Below are 15002 nucleotides of genomic sequence, written 5' to 3'. Positions count from 1 at the left end.
GAGGCCATTGGAGGCCAAGTGTATCCCTCATAAGATCACCAGACTCCTCCAAACTTTATATTATGGCTCAACCAGCTCTGTGCGGATTCTAAATGAGCTATCGGGAGGAATTCTCCAACCAAACTGGAGTCTGCCAAGGGGATGTTGCGTTTCCCTCGCTCTTCAACATAATAGTGATCAACACTATTATGAGAAAAGTGCAGGTGTGGGATGCAATACAACAAGTACAACTTTGTGACCGATTTGATGTTCTCAGATTACATCGCCATATTCACAGTTACCGATGAGGAGGCCACGGATATCCTCCAAGATCAATGCATACAAGACCAAAGCTCTGACAATGGATGGATTGCAGGCCAACATTCACCTTGATGGGGTCCAAATTAAACAAATAAAAAAATTCAAGTATTTGGGGGACACTGATCCAAGAGAAGAAAGTGGCATCCACCACTGAAGTCCATTGCCGGATCGGCCAGGCAACGACGTTTGCCTCACTCAAGTTGTGTCTATGGAGGAAGCCCAACATCTCCCTCAAGACTAAAATACGCCTCTTCTAAACACTACTACTGCCGATTCTCCTCTACGGATCCAAAACGTGGACACTGCCCAAACAAGACCTGAAAAAGCTTGAGGTCTTCCAAACACGATGTCTGTGGCAGATCCTAGGTGTCTCCTTCTGTGACCGTCTTTGAAGTGAAATCATATGGACAAGCTGCAACCACCAACCAACAGTTGAAGAGGCAAAACAATTGAAAAGGCTTAGATGGTTCAGCCATATCTGCAGAGTTAACACCTGCCGGATACTATACAAGCTACTCTGGAAGAAACGCCCTGAGGATTGGAAGGTACAAAGAGTGCCACCTAAAAAGATGTGGTCCACACAAATTGAAGAGGATCTGAGAAACCAGCGACTCAGCCTCAACAATGCCAAAGCCATGAACCGAATAGCATGGGAAGGCGTTATACGTATATTCCGAAATCCAGTGGCACCTACAGCAGTGTATGAGCTCCAGAGGATACCCTGTCCTATACCCAGCTAAGGACGAGAGAGAGAGAGAGAGAGAGAGAGAGAGAGAGAGAATAAAAACGCGCACACACACACACACACACACAGAGACAACAACACAAGACGCACAAAAGAGGCTCATTAATTTCAAGCAGCTCCTTATTTTTATTTTCCATATATGATAACCTGACCATTTTTCACCAAATGTAATTATGAATGGATATGTTCTCTAAAAAAGATCAGGTTTAGTCACATTTACAAGTGTCTGCTTGTGTAGTGAACTCACAGATAAGGATAGATAACACCTTTCATATACTTTTAATAAGAATTTAATGCAGAGCTGTGTTTTTCTGTATAAAAAGGTATCAAACATGTGGTTTTAAATCTTAAAAATACATCTTCTCACGTAAAGAATATTATTATAAAAGGTAACAGTCACAAACATTAGATCAATCCAAATTCAACTTAAAACTATGTTAATCCATTCATTTTCTTGGAGGATAATAAAATAAGTGGGTCAAGTATAAAAAAAATATGTACTGTATATGTGAAAGAGTTTAATATTTTTATACACATTTGTCTGTTAGTCTTCCATATGTTTCATACGTTGCGTTTAGCGGAATAACATCACAAGTTTAAGGTAAGGGAGAAACTGCTAATTCAGTGCCATTGCAAAACAAAACATAAGTGAATTTCACTTATAAATGTAATACAGAATGTTGCATACTACATTCTAAAGGATGACAAACTACATTGAACAAATATCACCATAATTAAACGTTATTAAAATCAACAATGTGTATGCATTTTTAGAGTAAATAAAAGTATATTTTAAGATTCCCATAAGAAGAAAATAAAAATTTTCAGCTGGGATGCTTCATAATGTGCTGTTAAAGGAGCATCACCTCCAATTCAATTACTGTAAAACATCAGAACATTACTTGCACATAAATGTTCATTCATAAATATACAAAATAAACACCAGGAAGTCATGTCTGTAGCCTTTTCTCTTTTGATATATTCCTAATTGCTTCTTCCATGGAAAATATGCTTTTCCCATTTTGTCTTGCCTATTCTGGAATAGGAGAGTGTGATCAGGATTTCTTTCCAAACAGGGAGAAAGAAAGATTTTACAGTTAACCAAATCTTTCATCAGACTATGCAAACAGGTCTGTCTCTAAGAAGCAGGAGTCACACACAGAAAGTATACAACAGCTTATCTCATATTCATGTATTGGCCAAAACAAGCTTTCATTTTGTGAAATTAAGGCTTTCTGTGAAAGAGAGGGGACTTTTACCAGTGTCAGAATGACTGGCACCAGCAAATGTGAAAATAGGATATATACCAGTGGACTATAGTCATTTAGGGCTGATCCAGTGAACAACAAATCTGTTAAATGATCCTCTGACCAGTTGCAAGACATCTTTCAAAACCAGCACTAGCAAAATTAAGACAAACATAAAAAAGTGAAATTAGAATAACAAAAAAAGATATGGGAATATGTAAAATACAACATGTACTTAAGATACATAGTGTACTTAGATTACTGGTGGAACGTGTGGGGTCACCTGAAAATGTTCATGTTTTTGATAGAAACTGCTGCATTTTATCATCAAAATGCCATTAATTTTTGACTAGTAGTGTAATGTATGTTCCTTATTTCCTGTCAGCTGCCTGATAACCATGAAGTTCAGGTGATGCAATGACTAGTCAGCTCTGATATTTTGATAAATAAGGGAACGGATTCCAAAATAGAAGGGGTCCTCGGCAAAATTTAAAATAAAAATTAATATGCAATTCACTGTGCTTCTCGTTTTGTGATCTTGGGAATATTAGCAGATGTCAACTTACCTGTCCTTGTTGCTGAGGCCATTGCTGAATCTTGTTCTTTTACCCATGCCAGCGGAAAATGTAGAAGACTTACTGCTTTGCAAAATGATTCTGTTGATTTAAAATATTAATAAAATTTGCTTAGTGATAGTACAATTAAATAAATATAACAACTGCACACACAAAACATTACAAAAGTATCACACCATTTTTCTCCAAGCCAAAAAAAAAATAATTACAAAATAAAATTTGTCTCATCACCTGGATCCTTAAATACTTTGGAGACAATTATTGGGACTCTCTAAACAGAATGTTTTGTTTACCATTTCTCCTTTAAGGCCCTTCTGTGGAATGCTTTTCAGATTGATAAATCAATTAACATCTTGATGAAAGGACTAAAAGCATAGTCCTTGTTGAGCAACTAAGTTAATAAGAAGTTTACAATGATGGCCAGATTTAAAGATTGTTGTATCAGTTTTATTCATTTTAACCCCAATTAGCTACACCCAGATTTCCTGAGGTTCCGCATTATTTGAGTATAACCTGCAAATGTAATACGCTACTTTTCTTATAACTCAGAAAAGCTTTGTCATGAATACTGTACCAAATGCACAAATACTATACTTTTACAGTTGACTATACAGAGTGAGACGTCGAGGAGCTGGTGAATGTGGGATCTTTAGACGGTGGCATCTTATAGGGGCGGAGTGGTGGCTCTGAGGCTAAGGATCTGAGCTGGTATCCAGAAGGTTGACGGTTCGAATCCCCGTCACTGCCAAAAGAGATCCTACTCTGCTGGGCCCTTGAGCAAGACTCTTAACCTGTAATTGCTCCAGGGGTGCTGTACAATGGCTGACTCTGCGCTCTGACCCCAAGGGGTATGTGAAAACTAACAAATTCCTAATACAAGAAATTGTATAAGGTGAAATAAAGAACAAAAAAAAAATAGCTATAGTCAAGGGAGGGGTGTGTCACCAGTGTTGACCATTTACAAATGCAGTTCCATTACGTTCACTTAAGATTTTTCTGTTTACACATTTGAAAACGATGTGGTGAACTGCCAGTGGGAGTCGCAAACCCACATTCTCTGGCTCAGAGGCAAACGCTTTGCTAAATGAGCTAAACGGAGAGCTCTATACGTCAGTTGCAAAGAGCCTGTCTCGGACTACTGTGAGTGGTACACTTCCCTGGTGATATCAGCAGATCTCTCTCTGTCAGCCCCCACATTCTCTTTGAAGCATTGCCTCTACGCTCCACCCGTACACAGTGCAAATCCCACCCTTATTGCCAATTGAATTGCTGTGAACATACACCATAAAGCTTCTCATTTTGAATATTTATGCTGTCTTGAGCTGTGCACCTGTGGTCTCTTGCTAAGAGGGAAGTGCTTTGCGACACAAGTTAAATGGAGCTCTACATCAGTCAGCCATGCAGAGACTCTTATGACCACTGTGAGTGGTGCATTGCCCTGGTGAACTCAACTGATCTTGATCTCTCTCCCTCTGTGTCAGCTCACACCATCTCTGTGCAGGATTGCTATTAAAGGAGCCATCCAAACAGTGTTCAGCTGAGATAGCAACATTCCACATTGCCTTAGATAATCAGGGTTCAACTGTATTTTTTCTTCTACTTCTTTACAATAGAGTATTGTGAGCTAGTAGGGTTGTTAAATACTGCCAAAACAGTGGTATGATTTTATCCAGTCACGTAAATCTATGAATTATATAATTCAAGGTTTGACAATGTCGACTTATTTTACTAAGAAGGAAAAAAATCAATTTATCTTATTTTGTGAATTTGAAAGAAAGTATAAAACAGACTTGAGACCTTAATACTTTTTCAAAGTGATTAAACAAACTAGTCAATGTAATAATGGTTACAATCCTTCAACTTTACAAAAAACGTATTTTAGTAATTCAAAATTAAGTGCTAAATGTTTCATTGTAATTTCAAAACAGATCAAAACTAAGTAATAATGGAAATAGTGCTGAGCATGAAAATGTGGGTGTAGGTTCAACTGAAGAATAAAAGCTTGAAAAGGATGCAGTAAGAGTCAGTATATGCTGAAAAACAGATATAAAAACAAATTTCTCATTTTATGGGAGAGAAAAAAAAAGGATTAAGAATCTAGGTTGTAAAAATATAAAACTCTGGGAATTGTGAATATAGGAAATATGATGAAAGATGAAAAAGGGCATAAAAAATGATTTACAAGGAAGTACTCTTTCACTGAAGACAAAATTGAGAAAAACGCAATACATTTGCAGTTTTAAAGTAGAATGAGTTAACCTTAACACTAGAATTACCAGAGCCTACGAAAAAACTCATAGATCCGGCCCACCTTAAATCGCTTCTTAAATCCGTTCACACCTCTCCGCCAGTGTCTTTTGTCCTCTAAATTTGCCGATAAAAACAAGCTGCCAGCAGCCGGCTATTCCATCCCCCCCACCAACTTAGAACATGCGTGAACTTTTCGCAGCTCATGCCTTGATTGATTATCTGGGAGTGAAGTGGAGTTTTAGAGTGGAAATAATAGATTGTTATTTGGAACACACTCATTTCATGTGTATTCCGTTTCTACAGTAATCTGTGTAAACACATTGTTAAAACAGAAACTTTTTCATATTTTAGTAATAAATGTTACAAAATGTAGCAGGCATAAACTATAGAATGTGTAAAGCCCGAGTTCCAAAGATCAAATAAACACTTTCACAAAAGCTTCAAGGTTGATATGACAGTTTCCGTGGCGTACTGCGCGAAGATTTGCTTCTTAGCGCACAGCAGCTTTGCTGTGCCTCACAGACCTGAGTTCGATTCCCCGCTGGGGATAAAGTGTTGCTTTTTTTTTCTTTTTAACCTCAAACGGACATAAAATTTATAAATTGGTATGCACTGTCAGTTAATGAGATCGTTATATTTTCATGTGGGATGCTCCTTTTAAAATATTTTTTCAACAATTGAGACTGCAATTAACATGAACAACTGTCCCTTTAACTGTTATTTTTAAGATCCATAACACACAGACAGACAAAGCACTGCGTAATAGGGAGACAGACAGGCAGAGATATATAAATAAACAGGGAAGGCACATGTATTGAAAGAAAAAAAGATCAACATGTGCATTGTTCCTGCTGCACTGAATAAGCTCACATGCTCTAACATCACCCCTCCCCCCATCTCACTCTCTAAGTAACAGCACAAGTACAGACGCAAACGAAGTGCATGTGTGTACTGTATAATATTAACAAAAAGAGCAGCTTACTACTGAAAACGGCAAATATAGGAGTGAGTGAGGATCGAACCAGGACTCTTGATTACACTTGGTTTGCGTCTGTACTTGTGCTGTTACTTAGAGAGTCAGATTGGGGGGAGGGGTGATGTTAGAGCGCGTGAGCTTATTCAGTGCAGCAGGAACAACGCACATGTCGATCTTTTTTTCTTTCAGTACATGTGCCTTCCCTGTTTATTTATATATCTCTGCCTGTCTGTCTCTCTATTACGCAGTGCTCTATCTGTCTGTGTGTTATGGATCTTAAAAATAAGTTATAAGGACAGTTGTTCATATTAATTGCAGTCTCAATTGTTAAAAAATATTTTAAAAGGAGCATCCCACATGAAAATATAACGATCTCATTAACTGACAGTGCATACCAATTTATAAATTTTATGTCCGTGTGAGGTTAAAAAGAAAAACAAAAAAAGCAACACTTCATGCCCAGTGGGGAATAGAACTCAGGTCTGTGAGGCACGGCAAAGTTGCTGCACTCTAAAACACAAATCTTAGCGCGTTACGCCACGGAAACTGTCGTATCATTCTTGAAGCTTTTGTGAAAGTGTTTATTTGATCTTTACAACTCAGGCTTTACACATTCTATAGTTTATGCCTACTACATTTTGTAACATTGTTAAAACAGAAACTTTTTCATATTTTAGTAATCAATGTGTTTACACAGATTACTGTAGAAACGGAACACACATGAAATGTGTGTGTTCCAAATAACGATCTATTATTTCCACTCCAAAACTCCACTTCACTCCCAGATAATCAATCAAGGCATGAGCTGGGAAACGTTCGCGCAAGTTCTAAGTCGGTGGGGGGATGGAATAGCCGGCTGCTGGCAGCTGGTCTTTTATCGGCACATTTAGAGGACAAAGGATGCTGGCGGAGAGGTGTGAACTGATTTAAGAAGCAATTTAAGGTGGGCCGGATCTACGAGTTTTTTCGTAGGCTCTGGTAATTCTAGTGTTAATTCATCAGATGCATCTTACAATAGTACTGAGGTTTACTATAACAGCAATGAAACAATATCAACTAAAATGAAAACACAACTGATGACACATTGTCAAACACAGTAGAATCTAAGACTCATTGAAAGAGGAGACACACGAACTGGACTGGTCTTGGGGCTTTCCTGGAAAACCGTCTGGAAGTCGGTTGGACGTGAATCATAGAACTACTACACACCCTCTCAAACTGCCGAATGGCTAGGTATATCCTGTGAATAGTCCAGTCAGTCTTTGCACAACAGTCGCTACATGAGTTGCCACGATAATGTTGGGTTGGGGAAAAAAAAAAAAAAAAAAAAAAAATCGAATTTCTCACAAATTTTCTCTTTTTCCGTAAAGCAGTTTTTGACTGACAAAAACATTTTTGTCCTCGATCATCCTCCTTGTTTGCCTGATTTAGCTCACTGTTATTTTTACTTGCTCCTGAAAATCAAAACTGACCTGAAGGGAACACATTTTTCTTCAAAGGATGAAGTGCAGACAAAAAAGGCAAGCCTGTTGAAGAGCCTCAAGCAAAAAGACTTCCAGAACTGTTTCAATCAATGGAAGATGCGTATGGAGCGGTGTAGAGATCAGGAGGAGGGGTATATAGAAGGTGACAATGTTTAGAATGCTATAATTCATCAATAAACTTTTTTTTTTTTTTTTTTTTACTAGTCCGGTTATTTTTGTGTCTCACCTCATATATGCTGAAAGTAGCAATAAAATGTTATTGTAGAAAATTTGGTACCATCAATAACAAAAACATTCTGCGGTCAGAGGACCATGTAAAAAAGAAAGAAAATAAAAATGCAAACAACATAGGAAAACTACTTTGATTTGGTTGCAAAATGTTATACAGTACATGACTATCAAAGCCCAGTACAAATGCTTAATGAGACAAGCTGTATTATTGAAAAGAATCAAATGATTTAAAAGATATGTAGAATGTAAAACTGAATAGCTATACTTGAGGAAATTGTCCTACGAGATGCTACTCTGCTAATAAGGATGACTGAGGTAATGAACTATCCCATGAAAAGGAGACTTTGAAGTAGGTGGTGGACATCTATTCAACAAAATTAACAGACAACCAAATCATGATGTTCGAGTCTGTAAAAAAAAAAATTACAAAGTAATGAGTGCAGTAATTACCATAGCCAAGAATGTATGATACAAACATAATTGCTGGATAAAGGTTCAAGTCAAGTGATGAGAGAACAAGACAAATTAGCACCTTGAAAAGGGTAGGCAATGCAGAAAAAGACTACATGACTGCACATTACAGGAGAATCAAACTTATCAAGAAAAGGCAAAAGAGGTCAGTGAAAAATAAAGTTGGTAAGCAGAATTTGTTAAAAATCAATACAAGCAGGTTAACATAAAACAATACAGAGCATGTCAAACCAAACCTCTCTGTGAACATTAAAAGACAAGAAAATAACATATTGGAATCAAGTATGAAATAATTATGAAGAATTTAAATTACATACCTAAATGATTGTGAAGATGATCTTGTATGGATTTTATTTTCTTCTGATCTGTCAAGCAGAATGAACAATATGAAGGTCAAAATGCAATTTAAAATTATTATGCAATGTACAATGTGCCAATATGCCTGACAGAGGTGTATTTAGTGAGTATAACATCAGTAACAGACAGGTTTGAATTATCAGTAAATCAATTGACAGCACTGGAAGTATAACACTAAATACCGATTCAAATATTAAAAAAAAAAAAAAAAACACAACTTTTGTTACACTTAACCAATGACGTTATTGTGTTTTAGAAGTGCTTGTAGTTCATCCTAGAGCTGGGCAATGTATTGAAGTTTCGGTATGACATTTAATTAAAAAAAAAAAAAAAAAATATGTAAAAGTCAATAAAAACAATAAAACACCCACCGTTGCCCAGGAGGAAAATAGTGTTTTTTTTTATTTTTAAAAATTTGAGAAAAAAACAAAAACCAAACAAAAAAAACAAAAACAAAAAAACAACTTTAAAAATTTAAATAGATTAACAAACAATGAACACTCACTAATGTGCTTGTCTTGCTGTCTTGTATGTATGTTATCATCCAGTTGATGCTCGGCACTGGCCAACTCTATTTAAATTTCAAAAGCAACGTGGTGGTGCTCAAACAAACAATGCTGGCAGTCACTTCCAGTTCGCCCTCTGGTGGTCAATCCAAGTGTCAACTGGATGATAACATGCATACAAGACCACAAGATCACCACCACCCTACCCAGAAGTGGGAGAATTAGGGTTGATTTCACTCTACAGTATTTTTAGTTGACCAATGAGAAACATGTGTACCAAGTTTCATGAAAATCGCACCAGCCGTTCGGAAGTGATGCTGGAACATGCATACATACACACATACAGTACATTGACTTTTATTTATTTTTTATATAAAATTATATTATATATATTATATATATATATATATATATATATATATATATATATATATATATATATATATATTCCTTTGATAATATTTCATATTATTGTGAGAAAATACACCAGGTTTTCGACTTTATATAGAAAAGTTTAATATACATGTCTATGTGGTGCTGATCTTTAACATTTAAGGTGTTCCGAGAACACATCGAAATACCAAATATCACATTTTGGTTTAAAATAATCACAATATCAATTTAAGTCCATATCGCCGAGCCCTACTTTACAATAATGAAATGAGGTTTGATAGACACTGACAAAATATAGTCTCCCAAAATCTTGAACATAATGTTGCAAAGGGAAAAAAAAAAGTATATTCTATTTATCGATTTACTGTACCAATTTCCTATGAACGGAGTCAAAGATTCATCAATTAAGTATCTCTAATCCAAAATTTCAAAATTGAAAATGCTCCAAAATCCTAAACTTCTGTTGCCCCAACACGACACCACCTATTTTGCCTCCATTTCATTTTTTTCCCGCTAAGAGGATGTGAACAACCCATGTGCAGATTTCAAACGGATTTATTAATTCTGAACTGGAGTCTGGTCCCTCATGAAGCACCAAGAACCACAAAGTTGCGAAACAGAACATGTGGGGGTTTTGGTGGGGTTTAGTTTGCTGCGGTCGGTTGTCCCTGTGAAGCGTCACAAAGCTAGATATATGACTTGATGACTGAGGTTGGGGTATTCCTTGAAGCAGCAAGCTCCACGAAACACCATTACTTGGTCAACTACCAATTGGGATGGCCGTGAAGCACATCGAAGAGACAGATGCTGCATAGCAGTTTCAATAGGGCGTGCTGGGGGAGAGCAGCACACATAGAATGCATAAGACGCCACTAGTAAACGCCGAAAACAGGAAAATGCATATAGCAAAAAAACTTGTTTTAAAAACCTAGCTTATGCAGATTTCTACATAAATTTACCCTTGTAAATTGTCTTGTAAATCTGTGTATCATTGCAGATGATTGCAGGTGCCTTAAATTGAATGTCACTGCTTGCGTTTAACAAAAGCAGCTTTATTCTCGCTAGAATTTTTTTTTTTTTTTCAAAACCAATGGGTGTCAAGTTCAAAGTATTTAGAAACCAAGATCAAGTATTTTTGTAATTATGTTATGCTTAAAATTACAAACTCCAAGACATGTTATTAACTACAAACACAGAATACATACATTATTCTTAGCAAAATGGTCAAAAAGGCCATATATTAGTAAATCACATTATAATTTGTGTGACATACAGCCATACTGCAATATTTTGTACCAAGTTAAATTATGGGAAAGCAAGTGTAACAAAACAGTTTTTTTGTCTCATGAAAATAACATTTAGATTTTTGGCTTGGGTGCAGATTAAGAAGTAATGCACATATTCAGAAAGCAATTGGGTTGCAGCATGCACACAACTTAGAGAAATCATAGCTCCCTTGTTACATTTTTGCCAGGTTTTGAAATTAGTGTATCCAAGCAGATTTTAGGCTTGTATGAAATGGACTGCTGCAAATAAAAAAAACATACTACAATAGATGTATTAAAAATAATTATGCAATAGTCATTTTACACAAAATGTATTAAAAGTGTGTGCCTTAAAGAACCACAAACTTAAAAAGGAGCACTGCATCACAGTTATTAAAGTAACCAACATAACTATTTATGATTACACAGTAACATATGCTGCCAGTTTGGTAAGGCTCATTCTATACTGGGGAAGTTAATTGTTAAACTTACCCCACCACTTACCACCCTGGTTTTGCACTTGCCAGCAAAGAAAGCTTTTTTCAACAAAATGATTTAGGGGTCTCAAATATAAACAAGGACTGTATGGATTAAATGTTTTTGTATTATTTAATTCATTTACTTAGAAAGATTTTATTAAATTACTTTATATACAAAATGATTCTGCTTATTATGCACTATATCTGTTACTCATATGATAGCATGTGGACTACTGCATACAGCATACAGTATTTATAGCAAAAATCTGCCATGATATTAGTCATTTGTTAATCATCTGCAAATAGACCACCACTGACATTACACACACACACCTAAAAAAAATAGATACCTACATATATTCATTGCCTTACTGTGAAAAAAGATTTGACCGAGTACTATAAAAAATTACCTTTAAATGCAGCTCATTTTGAAGAATAGGAAAAAAAATATCACTGAAGATCCTTACTACACATTCAGGGGACTCAAATTCATTAATTGCCCCAACTCTGGAAATTTCAAAACTTCCCACATTATTAGCATGCTGAGCTAAAGAAGAATTCATGAAACCTGAGGGAGCAAACTGGTTGTTCAGTCACTGTTCATATCTGCTCTAACACTTGACAATTTTATGTAATATTTTTATTTTATTAATTTTCATTGTAATCATTCCATACAAACAGATCAATTTATAACCCAACAAATTTGAAGACAAATCAAACCCCACCCCTGAGAAGGAGAGCTTAGCTAAAGGAAAATTGCTTTAAGCTTTTTAATAAGGCAACATTAGACAAAAGAAGGGGAGAAGTAAATATCTATATAAATAAGAGATGGAGAAGGGAGTTAAATGCAATAATAGTTAATTCTCTTATTCTAAAATAATATTGATTAAATCCTGCCAAGTTTTGAAAAAATTTTGTACAGATCCTCTAACTGAAAATTTGATTTTTTCCAATTTCAAATAATATAAAACATCAGTTTCCCACTGACTTATAAGAGGAGAATTAGGATTCTTCCAATTTAACAAAATAAGTCTGCGTGCCAAGAGTGTAGTGAATGCAATCACCGTTTGTTTGTCCTTCTCCAATTCAAGTCCAGCTGGAAGGACACCAAACACAGCTGTTAGTGGGTTAGGAGGGATTGTGATACTAAGGCTGTCTGAGAGGCACTTAAAAATTTTTGTCCAAAATGATGTTAGTTTGGTGCAGGCCCAGAACATGTGACCCAGTGAGGCAGGAGCTTGGTTGCAGCGCTCGCAGGTTGGATCCTGGCCTGGAAACATTTTGGACAGTTTTAAGCGAGACAGATGAGCTCGATATATAATTTTTAGTTGAATAATTCTATGCTTTGCGCATATAGAACTCGAGTGAATTCTCTGCTTTGCTACCTTCCACTCCTTTTCTGATATATTGATTAAGAGATCTTCTTCCCAATGTCCTCTTGGATCTTTGAAAGGTAGGGACTCTAATAAGATTTTATATATTGCGGAAATAGTGTTTGTTTCCTCGGAATTGAGCAGTATTTTTTCCAGCATTGTGGAGGGTGCAAGGTGGGGGAAATCGGGCAATTTCTGTTTAACAAAATTTCTAATTTGAAGATAGTAAAAGAAATGTGTAGCTGGGAGGTTAAATTTTGAACGTAATTGTTCAAAAGATGTAAATATGTTGTCTATATAAAGATCTCTGAGCATTTTAATCCCAAAACTTTTCCAGGTATTAAAAACTGGATATACTTGCGAAGGTTGAAAGAGGTGGTTCCCTTGCAGAGGTGCCACTGATAAAAGGTTTTCCATCTTAAAATGCTTCCTAATTTGGTTCCATATTCTGAGTGAGTAAAGCACAATTGGGTTATTAGTATATTTGCGATAACTTTCATTTATTGGAGAGCAGAGCAGGGAATATAAAGAAGTACTACAGGATTTTACTTCTATTGCAGACCAAGCCCGTGTATGTGCATTTATTTGTGTCCAGGTTTTTATGGCTTGTATGTTTGCTGCCCAGTAATAAAACTGAAAATTAGGTAAAGCCATGCCACCTTCTGCCTGAGGTCTTTGTAGGGTCGCTCTTCGGATACGTGGGTGTTTTGAGTTCCAAATGAATGAGGTTATTATTGAATCTAACTGTTTAAAAAACGATTTATTGATATATATTGAAATGTTTTGAAATAAAAAGAGAAGTTTAGGAAGGATATTCATCTTAACGATGTTAATTCTTCCGGCTAGAGTGAGATGAAGGGTTGACCATCTATGCAAGTCTTGCTTAATTTTTTCCATACAGACGCCAAAATTTTGTTGATAAAGAGCTTTATGTTTACTTGTGATATTTACCCCTAGGTATTTAAACTGATCTGCTATGGTAAAAGGTAGGGTGTCTAATTTATTATTATATGCTTGTGAGTACACTGGAAAGAGTATACTTTTATTCAGATTAATTCTAAGACCAGATATCTTTTGAAATTCTGTTAGTGCTGTTAAAACAGCAGGGACAGTGTTTTCTGGGTCCGATATATATAAGACCATATCATCTGCATATAAAGAAATTTTCTGTTCCAGTCCTTCTCTGACAATCCCCTTTATCTGATGAGAATTTCGGCAGTGAACCGCCAGTGGTTCAATAGCGATTGCAAACAACAGTGGCGACAAGGGACATCCTTGTCTGGTACCACGTTCTAGTTTAAAGTAGTCTGAGCAAATTTTATTAATACAAACTGAAGCTTCTGGACTGGTATACAGTAGTTTAATCCAAGCACAAATATTCGGGCCAAACCCAAATTTCTCCAATGCAGTGAAAATTTTAGTTACTTTCATTAAAGAACCTTTACAAATCTATAAAACAAATGAATAGTTTCAACGTTATATTGGGTGCAGCAGAAAGATCTAAAAGTAATAAAGGATTTGTAAAGATTTAAAGAAAAACTCTTGTTGTTTGGTTAAGGTGGGTTGCACAGTAGAAACCATTACCAATATATAAAGTAATGTACACAGCAACTAAGGCAGTAACAAGACTATGCTGCAGATTTAAAAAAAAAACAAAAAACACAACACTTTGCTCGAATAAATACAGCATAACCACTCACAAAGAATGTTATGCACCTCCAGTAAATCTCTTCTCTTTCTGGTGTTTTTGGGGCAGGGGCCTAACTGCAACTATAAGGGTTGAATCTTTTCTTTTGTTAGAATATGCTTTAAATTTTAATTGCAATAAGTTGTCTAATCCCTTTCAATAAATGTGCCAAGTAATGATGTTCCAATTGATCGGGTGCCAATGTAAATTGTCTGATTTTTACTACAAAAGACAAGTACTGTATGTTAACCTTTTATCTTCTTGAGAAACATTATGAACACTTTATAGATGTGTTTTGGGAAGAAACAAGTACTGCATAATTAAAATGGTAATCCATATTCCTAATTCTTCAAGTGTAATTATAAATATCTAGAAGGTACACAGGGGGCAAAAACGCTTGTATAAATATAGTAAATATATTTTAACAGCAACAAAGCTGAAGTGCAGTTAATGATTTAAAATGATTAAAATCTGTAAGAGCATACATTTAAGCAGTGTTTAACTGCCAATATCAACCAACTTAATCAATGTATGAGAATGTATATGTATTTTTTTGGCAAATGGTGCAAATTTTTTTTTATTAAGCCTTGTTTTAGGTAAGAACATTACAGAGAAAATTAAATATGACAGCTTGTAATTATGAGAAGTATTTTATTTTCTTTA

At 35.7% G+C, this 15002-nt stretch overlaps 1 protein-coding gene across 5 annotated transcripts in view; it reads right to left on the bottom strand.

The window, feature by feature from the left end:
- cdc14b (cell division cycle 14B) overlaps positions 1–15002 on the bottom strand; it is an 84807-nt gene that overhangs the window by 13139 nt on the left and 56666 nt on the right. For all 5 annotated transcript variants that reach the window (XM_028805330.2, XM_028805327.2, XM_028805328.2 and 2 more), the window contains 2 exons: positions 8597–8644; positions 2859–2948 (listed from right to left, as the gene is read on the bottom strand). In XM_028805330.2, coding sequence (XP_028661163.1) covers positions 2859–2948; positions 8597–8644 — 138 coding nt within the window. Of the gene's footprint in view, positions 1–2858; positions 2949–8596; positions 8645–15002 lie in introns of those variants that run through there.

Source organism: Erpetoichthys calabaricus, chromosome 7 (genome assembly GCF_900747795.2).
Source record: "Erpetoichthys calabaricus chromosome 7, fErpCal1.3, whole genome shotgun sequence".
NCBI lineage: Eukaryota > Metazoa > Chordata > Cladistia > Polypteriformes > Polypteridae > Erpetoichthys > Erpetoichthys calabaricus.
Note: the sequence above shows the minus strand (reverse complement) of the source record. Positions and strands in the feature narration are given on the sequence as shown.